The 20,095-nt window shown below is 46.2% G+C and overlaps 1 protein-coding gene across 2 annotated transcripts in view; it reads right to left on the minus strand.

Moving 5' to 3' along the window:
* The window catches only part of LOC310878348 (cysteine-rich motor neuron 1 protein), a 66,084-nt gene that overhangs the window by 24,938 nt on the left and 21,051 nt on the right, over nt 1-20,095 (minus strand). Inside the window, exons 5-8 of one of the 2 annotated variants that reach the window (XM_083792651.1) lie at nt 12,372-12,551; nt 5,688-5,891; nt 3,021-3,149; nt 1,209-1,365 (exon numbers count right to left, since the gene is read on the minus strand). In XM_083792651.1, coding sequence (XP_083648777.1) covers nt 1,209-1,365; nt 3,021-3,149; nt 5,688-5,891; nt 12,372-12,551 — 670 coding nt within the window. The remainder of the gene's footprint in view (nt 1-1,208; nt 1,366-3,020; nt 3,150-5,687; nt 5,892-12,371; nt 12,552-20,095) is intronic. The other variant, XM_083792652.1, reaches the window with a different exon arrangement.

Raw genomic sequence — 20,095 nt, forward strand, 5'->3', positions numbered from 1 at the left:
GGCAAAGATATAACCTCATTTTCAGCTCTGTAGCAGTGGCCGCCAAACTGTATTCTTCTGGATCGGACTAGTGAAGAAACACGGGGAAGGTTGCCGTATATTAGATTAGTCGATGGGTGGCTCTTCCAAGAGAGATTTTGCGCTGTCATTAGAAGGCGGGTGTAAGTGCCATCCAACCGTTTCTCTAAGTGTCCATGTCTCGGAGCCATAGAGTAGAATTGGCTCGACGGTCGTCCTAACATTCTTTACTTTGAACATCTTAGTTAAGCTGGGATGACCATCTTATGCATGTCATTGCAGGCTGACCAGGCCATACCCTTCCTAGTTTGAAAGTCCTTTTGGGAAGAAGATATATGAACCCAAATACTTGTAGTCATCAACCTATTTCAGAGGAGTGATTTTATAATGTGGTTATTGTTGGACTTGCATTATATTTATGTACCTCAAACTCTTATATTTCCATATATGGAGCTGACCTGTTCTGACATTCCATATGTTGATCTAACCTCATCAAACCCTGTACACTCAAGACACACTCCATATATGGCCAGTACAGAATTAATTCCATATGTTGATCTGACCCCCCCCCCCATGCCAAAGCGCCAGTGCTCGCCCAGCAGTCTGCCGTCTGCCGTCACCCAGGCGAATACGTGTACGCGACATCGCCCTTCTTCTCGTCCTCAGGGAGTCTTACTGGTAATAACTGTCATTGATTTTATAACGTCCAACCTCTGCTGCCTGCTGGACAGCTCTGCCATACGTAGTTTTGTAAATGAAGACATAACGCCTCCAGTAAAATCGACAGTCACTTTCTGTTTTCACAAGCTTCATGGCAACCACGACTGCTGCAGTTTCCTCCCATTTGTCGGCGTGGAATACCAGGTGACAGCCTGGCGGAAGCCGCCTTTGATCAGGGCTAAAAGCTCGTTTGACTGATGACACCGTGGGATCGGGGAGACCCCGCTAGGTCAGTGGTTTCCGAAACGTTTCAGCCCGTGACCCAAAACCAGGAATTCGATTTTCGCCCCGGGACCCAAACTCGTGAAAATAGCCGATCTACAAGTTCTATCTAAAATCATTTTAAAAACCAAATGTAGTAAACATTAACAATGACCCATACGACCGGTAACAATGTGTCCGCGACCCACAAATAGGTCCCCGACCCACCGCTTGGTGGGGGGGGGTTACACATTACACAACACACTCACACATATCCGTAGGGGCAGGTCTTGGTGCAGGTCAGGGGTCGGCACTTGGGCGCCGCGGGGACGCTGCACTCGCACACCTCGCAGCCAAGGTCGTCCCTCTCGTATCCCGCGGGGCACTCCAGGGAGCAGTATCTTCCCAGGTCGGGGCAGGAGTCGTCTGAAAAAAATAAAAGAGTTGAGCGAGGGGTCAGTCTGTAGACGACGCGGGCACCACGGCCATCCATCAACAACGACGCATGAGTCACCGGAGCTGCCTGTTGCTCTCTATTGGAAACATTCCTATGACGGAATGGCTTGCGAGAAAAGGCCGTAGCCGCGGATAACAAACGAGCTGTGATAAATAGGGGTGGGGGGGGGCTATAGCTGTGTGCAGGCTCCTGTCGCAACCGACTTGCCACAGTGGCTTCTTCTTCTACGACACTGTTTCCCAAACTGTGGGTCGGGATCCATGTGTGGGTCGCCGACACATTGTTATGGGTCCCCTTATTTTTTAGTTTTCCTAAATTTGGTTTTTAATTATTATTTCAAATTAATTCCCCAAAAAGCAAAGATTTTCATGAATTAAGGACTATTTTTCTTTTTTCAATTCAATTCAATTTCATGAAAATTTGCGGTGCGAAGCAGCGCGTTGTGACCTTGTAGATCTGCTATTTTCACTAGTTTGGGTCCCGGTCAAAACGTCTCTTTTGAGTGACAGGCTAAAAAGGTTAGGAACCATTCACTGTTCTACGGCCCCGAACGGACATTGTGGTTGTACGACAACCGGGGCAATGCGGAGCTGCAAGAAACGGCATGCCAGAGAGGACATTCATCACGTCAAAGAATGCTACACGACTCGTGCTTTTCTGCATGTTTTGTTCTGTGAAAAACGAACTACTTCAGCCCCTGCCTGGCCTGTATACTTTGCCGTGCGATAAATATGCGGAAATGGCTGATGTACAGGATTACGTCGTCACAGGTTCAACGATGACGCAAGCTTGTAGATCTGCTATTTTGCAGAGTTAGCTGAATTGTTGTGATATATTATTTCTGAAAGGTTTTCGCCTAACATGCTCAAGTAGAGAAGCCAGGTTGTGACATTTTAGATTTTAGTGTTGGCTATTCAAAAATAGCAGATCTACAAGCTTGTACATCTGCTGTTTTTGTGTGTGAGAACTACTGATTTAGAAAGCATTTTGTAGAATTGGCATCAGGTCTTAAATGAGTAGGTCACCCCACACATTTTCTATCAATTACACACAACCATGAAGCCTCAAATTGATTGTATTGATGGAGATTCAATAAGAGACTCAACAGAGAGTCTTTGAGACTCTGCCGGTCATCAAATTACTGGCTTAGGAATGCGACAAAAACAGAAAAAAAACATCGTCATGAATTCAAGGTTTCGAAGGGTCTGTACTTTATAGAGAAGAAGTAATTTTTGGGGTGAAAAGAGTGCTGAGATTTAGTTTTTGTTTGTTTGTTTCTTCCTGAAAGGTGAAAGCCTTTGAGTCAAAAGGCCCAATCGAAAATACACATTTTTTGTGACACCATAACCCTAACCCCTCCCCTATTATCATACAACAAAAGCTGTGGGTGCGGCTTCAGTTCAGGTGGATCACCACCCACCAGGAAAACTAGGTATACTTAATGAACTGGTGGGTGTGGCCACATAAAAACATCATTTTAACACTTTCCACTTCTAGTTCCACCTCCTAGTTATTATAATCATAGTAGGCTACTTGATGATCATGATTTAGGGGAGGGGGGGGGGAAATCACGGCACTCCATCGTTAAGAGGTTAACCCTTTGTGTGGCACGTGTTCCACTCACTGTTGAGGCAGTGGCAGAGCAGACAGCCGTTGTTGTCTCGGTGGAAGCCGTAGGGACAGTCCTTCCCTGACAGGGTGCAGTTCTCCAGAGGAGGACACAGCAGAGGACTCACTGTCTCATAGGACGGCTCTGGAGACGGAGGACAGACAGGGAGACAGCCATACATTCAGTGGTGTAAAGTAATTTACTCAAGTAATGTAACCCCCCCCCCCCTTAGTGAAAATAGCTGATCTACAAGCACACAACATGTCAGATTTGCCAAGCGTTGTGAGCTTGTAGATTGGCTATTTTCACAATTGAATAGGGCTGAATTTGTTTCGTTTCGTGGACAGGAGCTGCGGCAGACAATCAGAGCACTTTCTGAAGGAGCTGAAAGAGGCAGCCAGTCGATCTGGATTAAACGGAAGGACATGATGGACTGGACTAACGTATCCGCATATCATCTCTGTTGGGTGGAAACCATTATGTTTAAAATCAAATCCAAAAAGCTCAAAACTTTTGATACTTTTGTGTGCTGTTTCTGCCTGACGGCAACGATATGTTTTATACTTTTTGAGTGGGTCTTTGGAAACGTCTGACTCCAAATCTGTAGTCATTCTGTACATCATAGATAAATCATAGATGACTGATGTCACAGACGATCCAAATTGGAGCCATGCCGTTCCTATGTGGGTTTTTGAGCGATGCCAACCGCTCCAACGACTGGCCGCGTGTGTCTCTGTGTCTATGTCTTGTCTGTTTGGGATACGAACAGCTGCAATACCGCTGTGTGACCTAAAGTGGCACTGTTGAGCAGCCTAAAGGGCCTCTCACACTGACCACTATAACAATAAAAGTATAACTAACAATATCACTGTACCGTACAGTACAGTCAGTACAGTAACTATAACAACAAAAGTATATAGCTGCACCGCACACTTCACACAGGTGTGATTTATTTGGAATAAAATGGAAAAACAATGGCGTAATTGTTAAAAAACTTGTGGTTTCTGATACAAATTATATGTAAATCCTGGCCCCCACTAGGGCTTTGTAATAGGCAACACACACCACATCTATTGTAGCCGTGCCAGCCATAATGGTTACCTATTCACACTGCTCTTATTTGAGCGTAAACTGTGATTACAGATAAATGTGGGGCAATTACAGCGGGGTGGTTCCCACCGCTGTTCCAGGGATTATCCCCTCCTGTCTCAGCGTCTCCCATTGTCTCCCGTTAATGAGCTGGATCTACGTAAAGAGCACGTTGTGGAAATAGCGGCGAGAGATAACAGGGCGTCCCTTGTGGACTGAAGTCAGACATTTGGCCTTGCCTGGTCGCGTCTGAAGTGGGCCTTCTCTGTGGAACAACGGCGTTGTTTGAGTGTGGCTTGAATTGACACGCGCGTGCCTCCGACACACACACACACACACACACTTACACACACACAACCTTTCCTTGGTCAACATCTCATGCCACGTTCTGGGGGGGGGGGGGGGGGTGGAAGCCCAATGAGCTGTAACTAATTAGACCCGCCCCCCCCCCCCCCAAAAAGCGATCCAGTCCAATTAAGCGGCCTCTCGTGCTAAAGGCGCAGCGCAGCCTCGCGCCCAGGTGGGTCTAGTTTTGGCGGGCAAGGGTAATAAAAGGAACACAAAGAACCCCGCGGCTCCGAGAATGCTCTGTGGCCTCCCCTTTAATGAGCCCGTGGCTTCCAACGCTGATGTATAGGGGCCCTCTCTCTCTCTCTGTCTCTCTGTGTCTCTCTCTCTCTGTGCACGGTGGTATGCAAGTTGATGCATAGTAGGGCTGTCACGATTACACATTTAAGTTTTAAGTTGACCATTATCACACATAACTGCCATTATACCATTTAACAGTGTTTTTGACGTCGAATAATGTAACATTATGCATAGAAATGTTTTAGGCTTCGTAATAAAGACGTGCACAGGGCAGATATGACAAATAACTGAAATATACAAAAAAAGTAAAAATTGTACTACTTCTGCTTTTCGGCGATTTGACGATTATGTAATAATTGTGACAACCCTAATGCATAGCTAAGTGTAACAGGGCTTTTTAATTTAAATGACTCCCATGTAACTCGGTGTACAAAATGAACCAAAATGGACCCATCCGCGTCCATTTGCTTCCGTTTGTACACTAAGAGTTAAAGACCTGTGAGGGTCCATTTGGAACCCCCTCAAGGAACCATGACAGTCCCACTGTCTTAGATCTTTAATTATTTTCATTACACACCGCTATCGGATCGGTACTCGGTATCGACCGATGCAAAAGTTCTGGGTATCTGAATCGATATCGGGAAGAAAGTCATGGTATCGCTCAGAGGTGCTCCGATCGAATCGATTCGATTTTCACTCCAAATTACTCGATCGGTGATCTGCAAATTTACCCGATTTGGAGATATCAATCTTTTATAACATTTAAGTGGTATAAAAGTCAATCAGATATACAGTATAATATTGTTTTGCGACAGGCCTAAACATTCTCTCCTTCCTCCCCACACACACACACAGGAACAGTTTTGACGTGGGTTTTGACATATAATAATTAATAATGGAAATATTCAAATTGTCCCCTTACGCACACAACATCGGTATCGGCCGATCGTGAGGAAAAACAATGGGTGTTCGGGATCGCTATCGCTACATCTCTTAAGTATATACCTTCGCAGAAGGGGCAGCACTCCCCGGGGATCTTGACGGGGTTCTGGCAGCTCTGCTTGCAGGCCATGGCGGTGCAGTGGGGCTCGCCGTCCACACACTGGCAGAAGGTGCAGTCATCCTCCTTCCACTGCTCCTCGTGGCCGCGCAGCTTGTTGTCCACCCAGCAGCTGGCCTCCGTGCTGTCCATGGACAGCAGCTCCACGTCTGGGGAGGGAGGGAGAGAGGGAGGGACAGACATTTAACATTCGGCTTGTTGTCCACCCAGCAGCTTGTTGTCCACCCAGCAGCTTGTTGTCCACCCAGCTATCTGTGCACAGCACGCCCCATAAGCAACCAGGTCTATGAAAATGAGCCCAAAAGAAGCGCCTAGACCAGTGGTTTGCAACCGGGAGTCTTGAAACCCTCGGCTGTAATCGTCAGCTGAATCGGCTGTATTCATCAGCCTAGCTTCCTATTCCCCATTCACAGCTCTGCTGGTCATTACGTCACACTTTCTTACTCCAGTCAGAGCTCACGCTCTTAACAGAGAGGCTCCTTCAAACGGCGTTGCATTCACTAGATCTCTGCTCGTCTTGCTGCCTGCTTTGCACCCATCCGCTGCTGCTTACAGCTGCCTCCTCCACCCCAGTCTCCACACACACAACTGGTGTTGGGGACAGGGTTAGGATGCTATCAATCATTGCACTGTGAAATCTTAAAACAAAAATGAATAATAACTTGAGGATGGAGTTATCGTCTGCTGGCAAGACATTTGACATGCATAAATGCCATGAGGAAATGTTTAAATGATGTTCGGTAGAACCTCAGGTTGTATAGCTCGCAGGGCATGATATAAATCCAAATCGATCTGTCGTCTTTGTCTGTTGTTCCTCTGCTCTGCGAGCGAGAAACCAGAAGGTTCCATTCACTTTAGCTCGTAAACGCGAATAAAAACATACTCTGCCATAAGTCTCTATAATTCTAAGCTGGATATGATGTGAATGTTAGGGACAGAGGAGAGCATAGTAATATAAATCATCTAACATTTAATCTAACATAAACTCTCTCTCAAAATATAATGGAGCGATCTCTGTACCCTAAAAGATATAAGATGAGAGCTTTATTTGTCACTGTATGAGACATACAACAAAACGTTGTTTAGTGCATCCATACAAACAAACAAACAAACAGTAGTATCAACAAAGAGGAAAGATGGAGCATAAACTGTTAGTCCGTCATACGTCATATTCATCTGACTCTACAATCTGCACACATGCCTTTCATTCTCATCAGGGCCATGTTTATAGTTTGCCCTGATTTAACATGTCAAGCATTTTATTGAAGCCTGTACATGATGTACGTCAATGTTTTGTCATAATAATGAAAATCTACAAACTAGTAACTAATGTTTTCAAATAAATGTAGTGAAGTGAAAGTACAATATTTGCCTCTGAGATGTAGTGGGGTAGATACTAAGTACATGTACTTAGTTACTTTACACCACTTATCCCATGTCTGCCCTGTGAATGGAGTTAACAGGAGAGGGAGAGAGACCAGGATAGGAGGACGGGGCAGCCCAGGAGCGACCCAGCATGCTTTGGAAACTGGCCCGCCACCAATAAGCACTAAAGCAAGAACATTCTGGATTTTAGATGACTAATCTCCAGTAACGAGTAGGGAGGAGGTCTTCATGCGATAACGTACAGCGAAGCATATATATATATATATAGAGGGCTTTAAGTTATGAAAGATGCAGGACACAGCTGTGTCCTTCAGATAAAGGATTTGATTATTGGGAGCAGAGCGAGGGAGATGACATCTCTCTCAGCGGCCAGTGAGGTCTGGGAGGGAGGGGAGTTGTTACGTCCCATGTCCAGTGAGGTCTGGGAGGGAGGGGAGTTGTTACGTCCCGTGTCCAGTGAGGTCTGGGAGGGAGGGGAGTTGTTGTGTCCGTCCAGTGTCCAGTGAGGTCTGGGAGGGAGGGGAGTTGTTACGTCCATCCCGTGTCCAGTGAGGTCTGGGAGGGAGGGGAGTTGTTGTGTCCGTCCCGTGTCCAGTGCGTCACGCCGATCTAGTTTCGGTCGACCCTTGCGGGTCAGAGTTTAACGTCATAAATTTTACTCAAAGGAAAGGCGAGCCCATTTACGAACATTACACGTGTGTATATAAGGAGAGTTGGCAGTCATTCGTTTTGAAGTCCCGAGTGGGGAAACTGAATGGCTAAGACAGTTTAAGAGAGCCAGTCTGGGGAGCCATTCTGCTCCATTTGAGGTGATGGACGATGCCCTGTGTGTCCGATTTCGGGGACCCTGTTTTCACGTCATGATAACCATAAACAACTTTAATTTGTTACACTGTTTACTGGTAACAGAGGCAGGAGTCTGCAAATGAGGCAATGCGATGAGGGGGAGCTGGAAGGTGAACCGTGTGTGTGTGTGTGTGTGTGTGTGTGTGTGTGTGTGTGTGTGTGTGTGTGTGTGTGTGTGTGTGTGTGTGTGTGTGTGTGTGTGTGTGTGTGTGAGCGTGCGTGCGTGCGTGCATGAGTGCGTGTGTGTGTATGTGCATGTGCACGCTTGTTTGAATGTGTCAGCAAAATAAGAGTTCTGTATAGTAATCTCCCAGAAGACCAAGGAGTGCTGGTTGGCTTATCTGATGTCAGAACAGCCTGGGCAGCTGAGGTTATGATCCATCTGGCTGTGATTACTTAGACTGGATGAGCCTTCTTATCTTTCTCTCTCTCTCTCTCTCTCTCTCTCTCTCTCTCTCTCTCTCTCTCTCTCTCTGGACTGCATAGTTTCTCCAAAGCGCTTTACAATGTATTCACCCACTCACACACTGATGGTGCACCAACCTGCTCATCGGTAGCAGTTAGGGGTTCAGTGTCTTGCTCAAGGACACTTCGACACGTAGCCAGGAGGAGGATCGAACCTGGAACCGTCGGATTCCAAGACGGCCACTCTACCTCTTGATCCACTGTCGTCTGTCTCTCTTGCTCTCCCTGTCAGTCGGTCTGTACTGTACAAGTCTGTCTGTCTGTCTCTCTCTCTCTCTCTCTCTCTCTCTCTCTGTGTACGCTGCCGTGGCCTATTCCCAAAAGGATGAGGTTCCGTCTGTCTACCCCATCTCCTTAATCAAGTCTGAATCCTGTTCGACCCTATCCCATCCCCACCTTTTTTAGCTGAGGGTATTATCACTGATGGAATCATCGTTAGAGTTACGCAGCTTCCCATAGGAAGAACATCAAAAACATTCCCTTCTAAACTCCTGGCCATTCCAGGTGTATACCTCCAACACTGACCTACAGTAACCTCCCACAGTATAGATACAGTATACATGTACCATTCAAAGGAGCTTTATTGGCGTGAGAAAACGTACGTTTACATTGTGCAACACTATGTATTTACAAAACAATATTGGATATAAATAGGAATTAAATAAAGGTGTAAACAGAGCTGTTACATTAACACTTTGGGTAATACTATCTTGTGAAACTATAAAAAATATTGCATTTTCTGTCAGAGATTAGTTATACATCCATATAGGAGATTTTAGCTTTATACTTTTGAAAGTTGACAGCAGTATTTCAATGTTTTTGCATTTCTCTCTCTCTCTCTCTCTCTCTCTCTCTCTCTCTCTCTTTCCTTGCCCAGTTTTCTCATGTGTCGATCAATTATAGTATTGATTCAATCAACACTATAACGTCATCATGGTTCATTTAGTGTAGGAATGGAAGCCAACTGACCCATGTTCCTTCCGTGCACTCTCAGAGTTACAGAACCATGAGCGTCCATTTGGCCCCCTTGTGGTCCCCGCACCTGGCATTGAGAAACGGTGAATTATAAGCCACGCAGGCAGGCTGGAGCTGACTACCACCAAAGCCTTTACCTTTGGCAGACTGTAATGTGTTCGCCACATGCAGCCCCTTTTTTCCTTTTCCTTTTACAATCTCAACTGCAGTGCAGGTATCGGACGTGTGTGTGTGTGTGTGTGTGTGTGTGTGTGTGTGTGTGTGTGTGTGTGTGTGTGTGTGTGTGTGTATGTGTGTGTGTTCGTTCGTGAGGGGCTCATGCACAAGAGTGTTCCCCCTCATGCAGGCTCTGAAAGAGACCCTTTTATGTTCTCAGAAGTTTTCCCCAGTGGAAATGCATCGCTGGCTGCTTTCTTTACTATGTCTACTCTCCTGAATGCCCGGCATGTTAATGACCACAGAATCCAGCTGGATCTACGCGGAAGCTATTAAAGTCAGGGCCATCGGAGGTTAGTGTCAGGACCCTGAGGGAGTGGGGGGGTACTGTCCATTTTACCACCTGGTTAACATGGGTCTGTACCATGTCATCCAACCCCTTTGCACCGTAATGGCACTTCTGTGCAAAGGGCTCCTGCATTGCAGTAGCAATGGGCTTACATTTAAGCCCTTAAGGCTTAAGACCTGAGGCCGATTCTACAAATGTCTTCTAAATCATTTTACTGAAAAACCTATGTTGCTGTATGAGTGGTGCTCAAAACCTTTTCATGTCAAGGACCCCAAAATGATATGTATTTGGCCACGGACCCCCATCTCAAAATATGTTGTGCCAGGGACCCCCCAGAAGCAGAGATTTGAGTTAAAAATGTTTGCTTTAAAATATATATTCAAAGCTGCGCCAATTTTCACGATTGTTGAATATCCAACCTATATAGCCAAAATCTAAAATGATTGACACAGATGCTTTCCCGGTTTTCATGCGTTAATAGCTGTCATGTTTTCTCAAACCCTGCACATCTTAAAACAAAAATGAAGAATAACTTGAGGATGGAGTTGTCGTCTGCTGGCAAAATATTTGAAATGCATAAATAGCATAAGCAAACGGTAAGTTTGGTAGAACAGGTTGTTCTACCAAACAGCAGGGCATCCAAATCCATCGGCCATCTTTATCTGTTGTTTCTGTGCTCTGTGAGCGAGAAACCAGAAGGTTCCATTCACTTTAGCTAAAAAACACAAATTTAAAAGCATACTCTGCCAATGTAAGCAAAGTGTCTATAATGTGATAGCTGGATGTGATATGAATATGTTCACCTCGCATTCTGATACAACTACAGCACAGATGTCTTAAGTGGCAAATTAGTTTGTTTTTGACCTGCATGTCGGCCTGGCGGACACGAAGACATGAGAGAAAGGGAGGATGAAATGACGTTATGAACTGAGTTTTGTAACTTTAGAAATTATCTTTTGAGTGGGTTACACCAGTGGTTCCTAAAAGGACCCCCAAATTGACAGTAATGAGCCCGCAGACCCCCTTTTGAAAAGATATGCCAGGGACCCCCATAAGAGAAGGTTTTTACGGCTCTAGGCTAGTGATTCTCAACCTGTTAAATTTCAAGGACCCCCCAGTTTGACATGCATTAGTCTACGGACTCCAATTTAATGGCATTTTTATCTCTGGGACTCCCAATTTATATTGTAAAATCAAAGTGAATTTTACTCAGAGCATACAAATGGAACTTGTACACTCAAGTTCCATTTGAGTGTACAAGTTAGTTGATGTTAGTTTTCATTGTACACTCTCAGTCAGTACACTCTCAGTACTCTGAGTTACAGACCCATAACGGTCCATTTGGTAAGGGTTCCTAACTATCATTTAGCTGGGGACCCCCTGGAACTCCCTCAAGTACCCCTGGGGGTCCCCGGACCCCACTTTTGGAACCACTGGGTTACACAACTTTAGCATGTTCTTTTAATTTGGAAACATTGGCCATTCTGTTTCCCGTATTGAATAGCCTACTTGTCAAACATAATTTTAGTAGCTCTGAATCAGAATGCCGTCTTGTTTCCGCCTCATAAAATTGTCTCTTTGCTAATCACGGTTTGCTGAGCATAACGGGATTGAAATTGGAAACTTTGCAGAAAGGGACTCAATATCGCCAGCACTGATCTCCCGCTCAGGACCCAAAACCCCAATGTGGACCACCTGCACTGGCACAAGTATACTGTAGCGTTCAAGTGTCGAGTTTCTCTCATTGACTGAGGTTCCAAATTGTAACATGGCTGACTCCAGAAGGACGTACGTCACTCTCCATGAAAAGATTCATGCAAACAGTCCTCTTGCATCTTATGAGAGTAGGTGTAGGTCTTAATGGCAGCGTGGAGATCTGATGACTGTTAAAGCTGAAGATCTACTGGTTGGTGTCCTTAATCAGTTACATTCTATATTAGCTTTATATTCACTTTGTAAATATGTTAACGCTGTTTTTAATTGCTCGATTTTAATTGTGAAGAAATGTAAAGAAATCACCTGTTAACCCCATTCAACAATTTGGAAATACATGTTTATGCTACAGATACAGTATATGATTCATTGTCGATGTTGGCCTTTACACATTTGTCTTAAAGAGAGTTTTGATTTACATAAATTACATTTTACGCGAGGCGTTGAGTGCTTGCAGATCAGCTATTACAATATCTATGTGCGGAACCAAGTCAAACTGAATATAATGCCTCAACTCCTACAATTCCAAGTACTTATCAGGGTGTGGGGGGGGGGGGGGTCCCTCCCCAAGTGCTTATCAGGGGTAAATTGTAAGGTTCTGAACCAATTAATTTTCAGTGGAACTGGTTTCAGTCTGAACTGGTTCAACATTAAGCGGGGGAAAATAACAGAACCGGTTCAACCCTGGTGGAAAAGGTGCCTGCAGAGAGACAGAAACAGAGAATGAGCGTAACGTTACCGATGCAGACAGGACAGCACTCCCCCTCCGGGATGTAGAAGTTCTCGCAGTCCAGTTCGGCGCACTCTGCCTTGGAGCAGAAGGAGATGCCCCCCCGACACTGGCACAGCCAGCAGGGGTCCATGCGGTACACCTCACCCTCGGAGAACTCCTTCCCGTTGTGGACGCACTTGGGAGAGACTGTGTGGGTGGGAGAGGGATAGAGCAGTGAGACTGGGAGAGACTGTGTGGGTGGGAGAGGGATAGAGCAGTGAGACTGGGAGAGACTGTGTGGGTGGGAGAGGGATAGAGCAGTGAGACTGGGAGAGACTGTGTGGGTGGGAGAGGGAGAGAGCAGTGAGACTGGGAGAGACTGTGTGGGTGGGAGAGGGATAGAGCAGTGAGACTGGGAGAGACTGTGTGGGTGGGAGAGGGAGAGAGCAGTGAGACTGGGAGAGACTGTGTGGGTGGGAGAGGGAGAGAGCAGTGAGACTGGGAGAGACTGTGTGGGTGTTAGAGGGAGAGAGCAGTGAGACTGGGAGAGACTGTGTGGGTGGGAGAGGGAGAGAGCAGTGAGACTGGGAGAGACTGTGTGGGTGGGAGAGGGAGAGAGCAGTGAGACTGGGAGAGACTGTGTGGGTGGGAGAGGGAGAGAGCAGTGAGACTGGGAGAGACTGTGTGGGTGGGAGAGGGAGAGACCAGTGAGACTGGGAGAGACTGTGTGGGTGGGAGAGGGATAGAGCAGTGAGACTGGGAGAGACTGTGTCGGTAGTGGTTTCGGATGTTATCAGATGATTTAATCTCCGTCATTAGCCCTTATCAAGACCATGCAATGGAGCAATAAGTAAACATAAAGCAAAGTTGTTGTATAGCGCAGTTTCACTATGTTTTTGCTTTGCGTTTTCCTATAGTATGTGGAAATGTCCATAATTATTGCCTCCATTGCATGGTCGGGTGGGAGAGGGACAGGAGAGGGAGAGGGCAGTGAGCCATCACTTGATGCCATCAAGCAAGAGGCCAGACGCCGTATCGTTGCAGCAAAGCTCGTAGTGGCTTCGTATGTGGCTGATTCTACAAATGCCTTCTGAATCAGTATAGTTCTCAAACGTCTTTGTGCCAAGGAGTAACACAAAAAAAAAACAATGAAAAATAAGATGCTATTAATATAACATTTAAGGAATGAGAGGAAGATAAAGGGCCCATGAGGAATTCCTTTGGCGGGGTATGTGGGTGTTGGTGGGAGGGGGTATATAGCTTAATGTCTGGATTTATATAATGCGCAATAAGGCATTGCCATATATGGGTATATGGGGTTAAACAACGCTCTCAGTCCTGATGAATGAAGGCACTGTTCTCTGTCAGGTGTCCATCACATTTGGTAGGGATTAACAGTACCCCCCCCCGCGCCAATCCTAACCACTAACCACCACATGATATGAGCAACAAAAACACGCCAGAGTTTTCATTAAATAATTATCTGGAGTGCCCAGACCCGTATACGCATCTGGGAATTCATCAACAGCCCATTCGTTATCTGTTCTTGATATAGACTGAGTGGGTTTATTTTTTATTTGTTATCAGAGTGTGCTACAGTAGTGCTGAGGTAGATGCTGAGCGTTGAGAGGGCTTAACCCTTTAAAACCGGGAGAGCAGTATGTGTCATTTCAGATTTTAACCACTTTTAACCATTATTTTATACTTTTGGCTATTCAAAAATAGCAGATCTACAAGCTCACTTTGTGCTATGAGCTTGTCGATCTGCAAAAACAAAAACAAAAACTCTAATCTCTTTTTGTTTTTCGGGGGGTCCCTGGAACACAACATTTTGAGATGTTGGTCAGCAAAATACGTTCTGGGGATCCTTGACATGAAATCGTTTGCAAACCACTCGTACTGTATAGCGACATAAGGTTTTTTCAGACGACTGTTTTAGAAGTAATTTTGTTCAATCGGCCTCATAGGTCTTAATGGCATAACCCATTTTGGGCGGGAACCCCTTTTGGTGCAGACCTACAAGTTCCTACAAGTGCAGACCTACAAGTTCATAGCGCGCCACTCAGTGGCGCGCTATGAACTTGTAGGTCTGCTATTTTTGAAAAATCGTGAAAATGTGCCTGAAATCTTTGAATATACTGTATGTTCTTTTAACTCAAATCTTTGCTACTGAGAGGGTCCCTGGAACTACACATTTTCAGATGGGGGTCGGCGGCCAATGTCATATATATTTGGGGTTCCTTGACATGAATATGTTTGAGAACAACTGACATTTTTTCAGAAAATACATTTTTTAAATTTCGATGTCAGGCCTAAATGGCTTAAGCCTCGTGGGGGGAATGGAATCCATCAGACAATGGAAGCCAGCTCCCTGAGGTGGAATTTCACAGGGATCTGTCAAGCCTTGAAGAGGCGGCGGGGTCTTAGCAAGCACAGAGCAAAAGAAAAACAGCGGTGGGTCTGCGGCCGCGGCCGGGACAGGATCCGTGCCCGCTGGGCGGATCACCCGCCGCACGGCAGGATTCTTTGCTCTTTTTCAGTGGTGGAAAGAAAGTAGTCAAATGCTTTACTTGAGTGAAAGTATATCAATACTGCAACATAGAAAAGGGAAAAGTCTGGGATTCAAAATGTATTTGAGTAAAAGTATTGGTATCAAGTACTCTTTATGCAGAATGGCTCTTTTGAGCTTGTAAAATGGCCGAAATGTATTTGTGGCTGAACTGGTTAATGCACGTTTTGTAATAATAATCAAAAGCTACAAAGTCACTAGTAACTTAAGTTTTCAAATAAATGTAATGGAGTATTGGAAATTGGAAATACTCAAGTAAACTACAAATACCTCCCTGTCAATCATGTACTACGAACCGAAGCTGAGCTTACAGTGGCCGCTGCCTTGGGGGGGAAACTGGAGGCTTGCTTGCGTGTCGTTCGGTCGGTCAGTCCAAAGAGAAAAGTACCGGAAAACCCTGGGCTTTCTGTCTGCAAAATGCAAGACGCTCCTGAACAATGGCTTCTATATGGATTGTTGCAGAACAATAACAGGCCCGTAGTGGTGGCTTTAACAGGCAGTAGACCCTCTGATCACTGTAGACCAAGGGGGGGGGGCGTGTGTGTGTGTGTGTGTGTGTGTGTGTGTGTGTGTGTGTGTGTGTGTGTGTGTGTGTGTGTGTGTGTGTGTGTGTGTGTGTGTGTGTGTGTGTGTGTGTGTGTGTGTGTGTGTGTACACATATCTTTGTGTACTGTAGACATGTGTGCAATGTGTCTCTGCGAGCGTGAGAAATAACAGAGAGACTGGCAGAGAGCAGAGGACGACTGACGGAGAGAATAAAACCTTTGTTCTTTTTCCAGAGGAGTTCTGTGATTTCAGTGACCTGAGAATTCATCTGAACTTTGAGTTACTTGTTTGATTACAGCGTGCCATCGACACTCACAGAGAGAGTAGTATACTGCGAGGATACTCGCACTGGTGGAAAGTATGGTACATTTACTTAGTTTTGAGGATTTTGTACTTGAGTATTGTTCAATGTATCGCGACACATTGTGAGCTTGTAGATTTGTTTGCTTGTGGACATTTGAAAACTTCTGCATAATGAGTACTTTTGTACTTTTACGAGTATTTCTACATTGTAGTATTGATACTTTTACTGAAGTAAAACATTTTAGTACTTTATCCACCACTGATAACAGCGTGTCATCGACGCGCCGGAGAGAGTAGGATACACCACGATGACCCGCATCGTATCCTTTTAATCAGACAGCCGGACCCAGCTGGGAGATAACGCCATTGGTATCATCGCCGTTGGGTGGAAACCTTGCATGTCCAAAAGTGTTACTTTTCAGTAAATGGACAAAAGAACCTGTGTGTTCCAATCTCCACTGTAGTTACATTTTAAAAAACATGAATGTAAAAATGTCCCATACGGTTGTGTGGGCCGTTCATAATCATATGAACACTTTGGACACCCATAATCGCTGGCTAATCGGAGGGGAGAATAAGAGTTATTGCACGATTTAAACGTTTTTTTCAAGGCAACCACACTAGTTACAAAAAGTTGAAACGCAGAGATACAAGGTTTTTAGGACTACATAGCGGTCTCTATAGCGGAGAGCATCTGTACGCCATACCTCCTCGCTGCTCGCACCGCTGACCCCCGCGCCTTCCTGCAACTACCGCCGCACTGTAACACAAAGCATGTGGTGCCAACCGAGTTGAAAGTAAAGCGGGGAGGGGAGATTTAACTTCTTTTTTTTTCTCTTCTCCTTCTCTTATTCGCTCTCACTTTCTTCCTGTTCCATTCTCTTTCTCTGTTCCCCTCTGTGTCGCTGCCATCCAGCCAGCCTAGCGTGCGGCGGCATAGCCAAGCAGAGAAAATGCAATAAGCAGTTTAGGCCAGTTTTAGGCTGAAATCAAAAGGGCACGGCAGCCTTTTTCTAACGCTCGCGCAAGAAACAATAGGAAGTCACGTGACGGGACGCTCACATGTGATTTCCTGCTGTGTTTGCCGATGGTAATTCCTAAAACAAACTTTGCGGCAACAGCCTCTGAATTCCGTGCATGCTTTGGTGATGCTCGCTCCTTCTCCAAAGCGGGGCGAGACTTGGGCTGTGAATCCGGTTGGGGTCGTAAAAAAGCCCTGACCTTAAGAAGGGTTCAGTCTTGCTTCAGTCTCATTGGTGCAGCTTGTGGTCAACTAGGCCGGCAATGAGAACCGCAGCAGAAAACGAGGGTTCCACGTGGGAAAGCTTTCTTGTAGGAGAGTAGAGGTGGGATTTAGCATATTCAACACGTCACTGTTAACCACTTAAACGTCTCGTGACATATTTTTTTGTTTACCTCAAACCTGAACTTTAAAGATTCAGTTGAATTAGCCTCAAAAGGTGCTCTGATATGCCGGTGGACGGTGATGTCACCGCCCTCTCTCCTCTGTGTATGTCCAAAACCATTCGTTTTCAGGAAATGGGAATTAAACTGTATTCTTGTGACTATAATTTACTCACAAGCTCTTCTTAATACTTTTGCAAGTGCTTCTGGCGTAATGTTCGTCTGATAAGCTTTATTATTGATATCAAACCGGATCGCTGATTTATTTTTGGTTGGTTTTGCTTGGCCTTTCCTTCTTCAGCGATCCTAGACAGTATTGTGCAACTGTGCTCCCTTTATACAGGCTGACTAAAAAGCTGAGTTCTCCATGGTTTGGATAAAACGTGCGATGTTCGGAAGTCTTTGCTGATTATCCGGTGGTCTAGATGGAAACATTGGCACTTTCTAGAGCAAGGATGGCTTTATTTTAGCTCTCTAGCATTGACGCCATTTATTTAGCATCTAAGATGGCCGCCCAAACAGGATGTGACATTACAAACAGCAGGGGGCAGCAGATGGGTTAAATGGGGGTACGTAGGCTAATCCATGTCAAACTGGGGGTCCTTTAAATTAAACGGTTTGAGAATCACTACTAGAGCCGTAGAAATCTTCTCTTATGGGGGTCCCTGGCATATCTTTTCAAAAGGGAGTCCGCAGGCTATTTAGTGTCAATTTGGGGGTCCTTGACATGAAAAAGTTTGGGAACCACTGCTATCTGATTCTGAGCTCATTTCCTCAGTGAGATGGGTGACGACGGCGAGCCTGAACGCTGTCCACGCAGGACACAACGCAGACTTTGCCCAACTGTGGCGCTGATAAACCGTAGACGGCAGTAACCATCTGTAATATCAGATGACGATGTGAGGTCGGCCCGAGGAGCGGCGCCGCGGCCAACGCTCTGCCCCCCAGCAGACCCAGGCATGCACCTAGCGATCCGCTCTGCTGTTGTTGTAAAACAGCACTCTCGTGGAAACGCCGCGGCGGACACCAAAACACACACAGGGCAGGCCTGTTGTCATTGTACACACACACACACACACACACAGCGCAGTGAGCACACTCCGACCGCGGGCCAAGAGGATCTGTGGAATGGAATCGATGGATTCCGTCGCATCACATTCAGAGGAGTGGTGTCTTGATAGTGGAATTCACTCATTATTTTGTCAACCACATGCGTTCCGATTCTGGGGGCAAGCATTCCGCTACTTACGGCAAAGAGATTTCAAGTTGTGGGGTAGAGGGGCCTAGTCCAGACCTCCTGGGGTACTCCAGTCAACAAAGTATGTAGGGTTTAACCTGAAGTGGTCGAGTTATTGTATTATAAGACGTATTTTTGACAGTTCATATGCTTTTATTTGAGATCGGCGCAGAGGGGGACAAATCCATGGGCCGGGACAGAAGAGAGACGTGCGAGACCAATCCACAAGGAGCACCAAACTCTCTGAGCAACCAGGCACGCCAGAATTCACTAACTCAACACATGTGGCGGCCTTTGGGAGATACTGGGGGGGGGGGTTGATGCCACGTCTTCACCCCGCTGGGGGGGGGGGGGTCTACAGGGGTTGATGCCACGTCTTCACCCCGCTGTCCCCGTCCGCGTGGGGGCCTTCTTCGGATGCGGGGCGGGGGGGGGGGGGGGGGTGCGCGCAGTCATGCAGGCATGATGGATGGTAGGGGCAGCAACAAAAGGCATCAAGCCCCGGAGCCCAAAGAGCAGCAGACACTTGTTATCAAAACACTGATCCTCTGGCCCCTACGGCTGCCATTCAGCCTCCGTCGGCCTGCCTGACTCGATTACCCTCCCCACCGGCAGACATGGAGCACATAAAAAGCATTCCCATCGATGAACTGTTGAACCTGGTCCCTGTGGACGTGTGACCAGACGGGGAACCCTTTGACACTGCACTTCTGTTTGAGCAAATTCACAGCCTAAGCACTTTTCTGGTCACTGGGCTCGTTAAGTCCCATTAATTCCGGGACACGGCGTTCATTTATGGACATGGAGGGCCCAGAATGGGAATTTGTTCTGTTGGTCAAACAGCGAATATTTTAGCTGGGAGCGCAGAGTAAACAGGCCACAACGCCGCAGGTCCCCCCCCCCCCCCCCCCCATGCCTCCTGCATGGCCCCCGGGTTAAGGGCGTGGGCAGTGGGCGTGGGTTTTTCCTCTCCTCCCGAGCTATAGTAGGCCTGGCCGTGTCCATCCAACAGCTGCTCTCTCCTCCTCCCCCTCTCCCTATGATGCAGTGGTTTTCAACCTTTTTCATGTCAAGGCCCATTATTTATTCGCCTTTTTTTTTCTATAATTTTATCCCATGATTTTGTAACCCTTTTTTTTCTCCATCCAGTGTCAATTATCTAATGTAATCTTGTGCTTTACACTCCCTCCGCCAACCTGGCGAGAGCCACGGACTGACCATGCTTCCTTCAGTGCATGAGCGTCAAAGCCACTTCTTTTCACCTGACAGGGGGGAGTTTCACTTGTTGGACGTAGCGAGTGGAAGGAACACGTTAGAGGTAGGCAGTTTAGAGACCAAGATTACTACATGTTTTTTCTGACCCTAGGAGACACGGGGAGAATATGCAAACTCCACACAGAAAGACCCTTTTTCCAACCACTGGGCACTGATGACGCGGAATATATTCAACATTTGAGCCACGGACCATAAGTTGATGATATTTAGCCTCTCAGACCCCAAACTTTGAATATATTGTTATCGTTGGATACGATTTTGTCCACAATTCCATGCTGTATTGATGTGGTACCATAGGAGAGAGAACATGCAAATTCTTGTAAATTAAGTAATGCAGATGTTTAACAAAAATGTAACTCTTGGTAGTGTAAAAAGGTCAATTTGGTTACCAACTCTCCATGGGGACCACCTGGAACC

Source organism: Protomyctophum parallelum (assembly GCF_964188405.1).
Source record: "Protomyctophum parallelum genome assembly, chromosome: 20".
Lineage (NCBI taxonomy): Eukaryota > Metazoa > Chordata > Actinopteri > Myctophiformes > Myctophidae > Protomyctophum > Protomyctophum parallelum.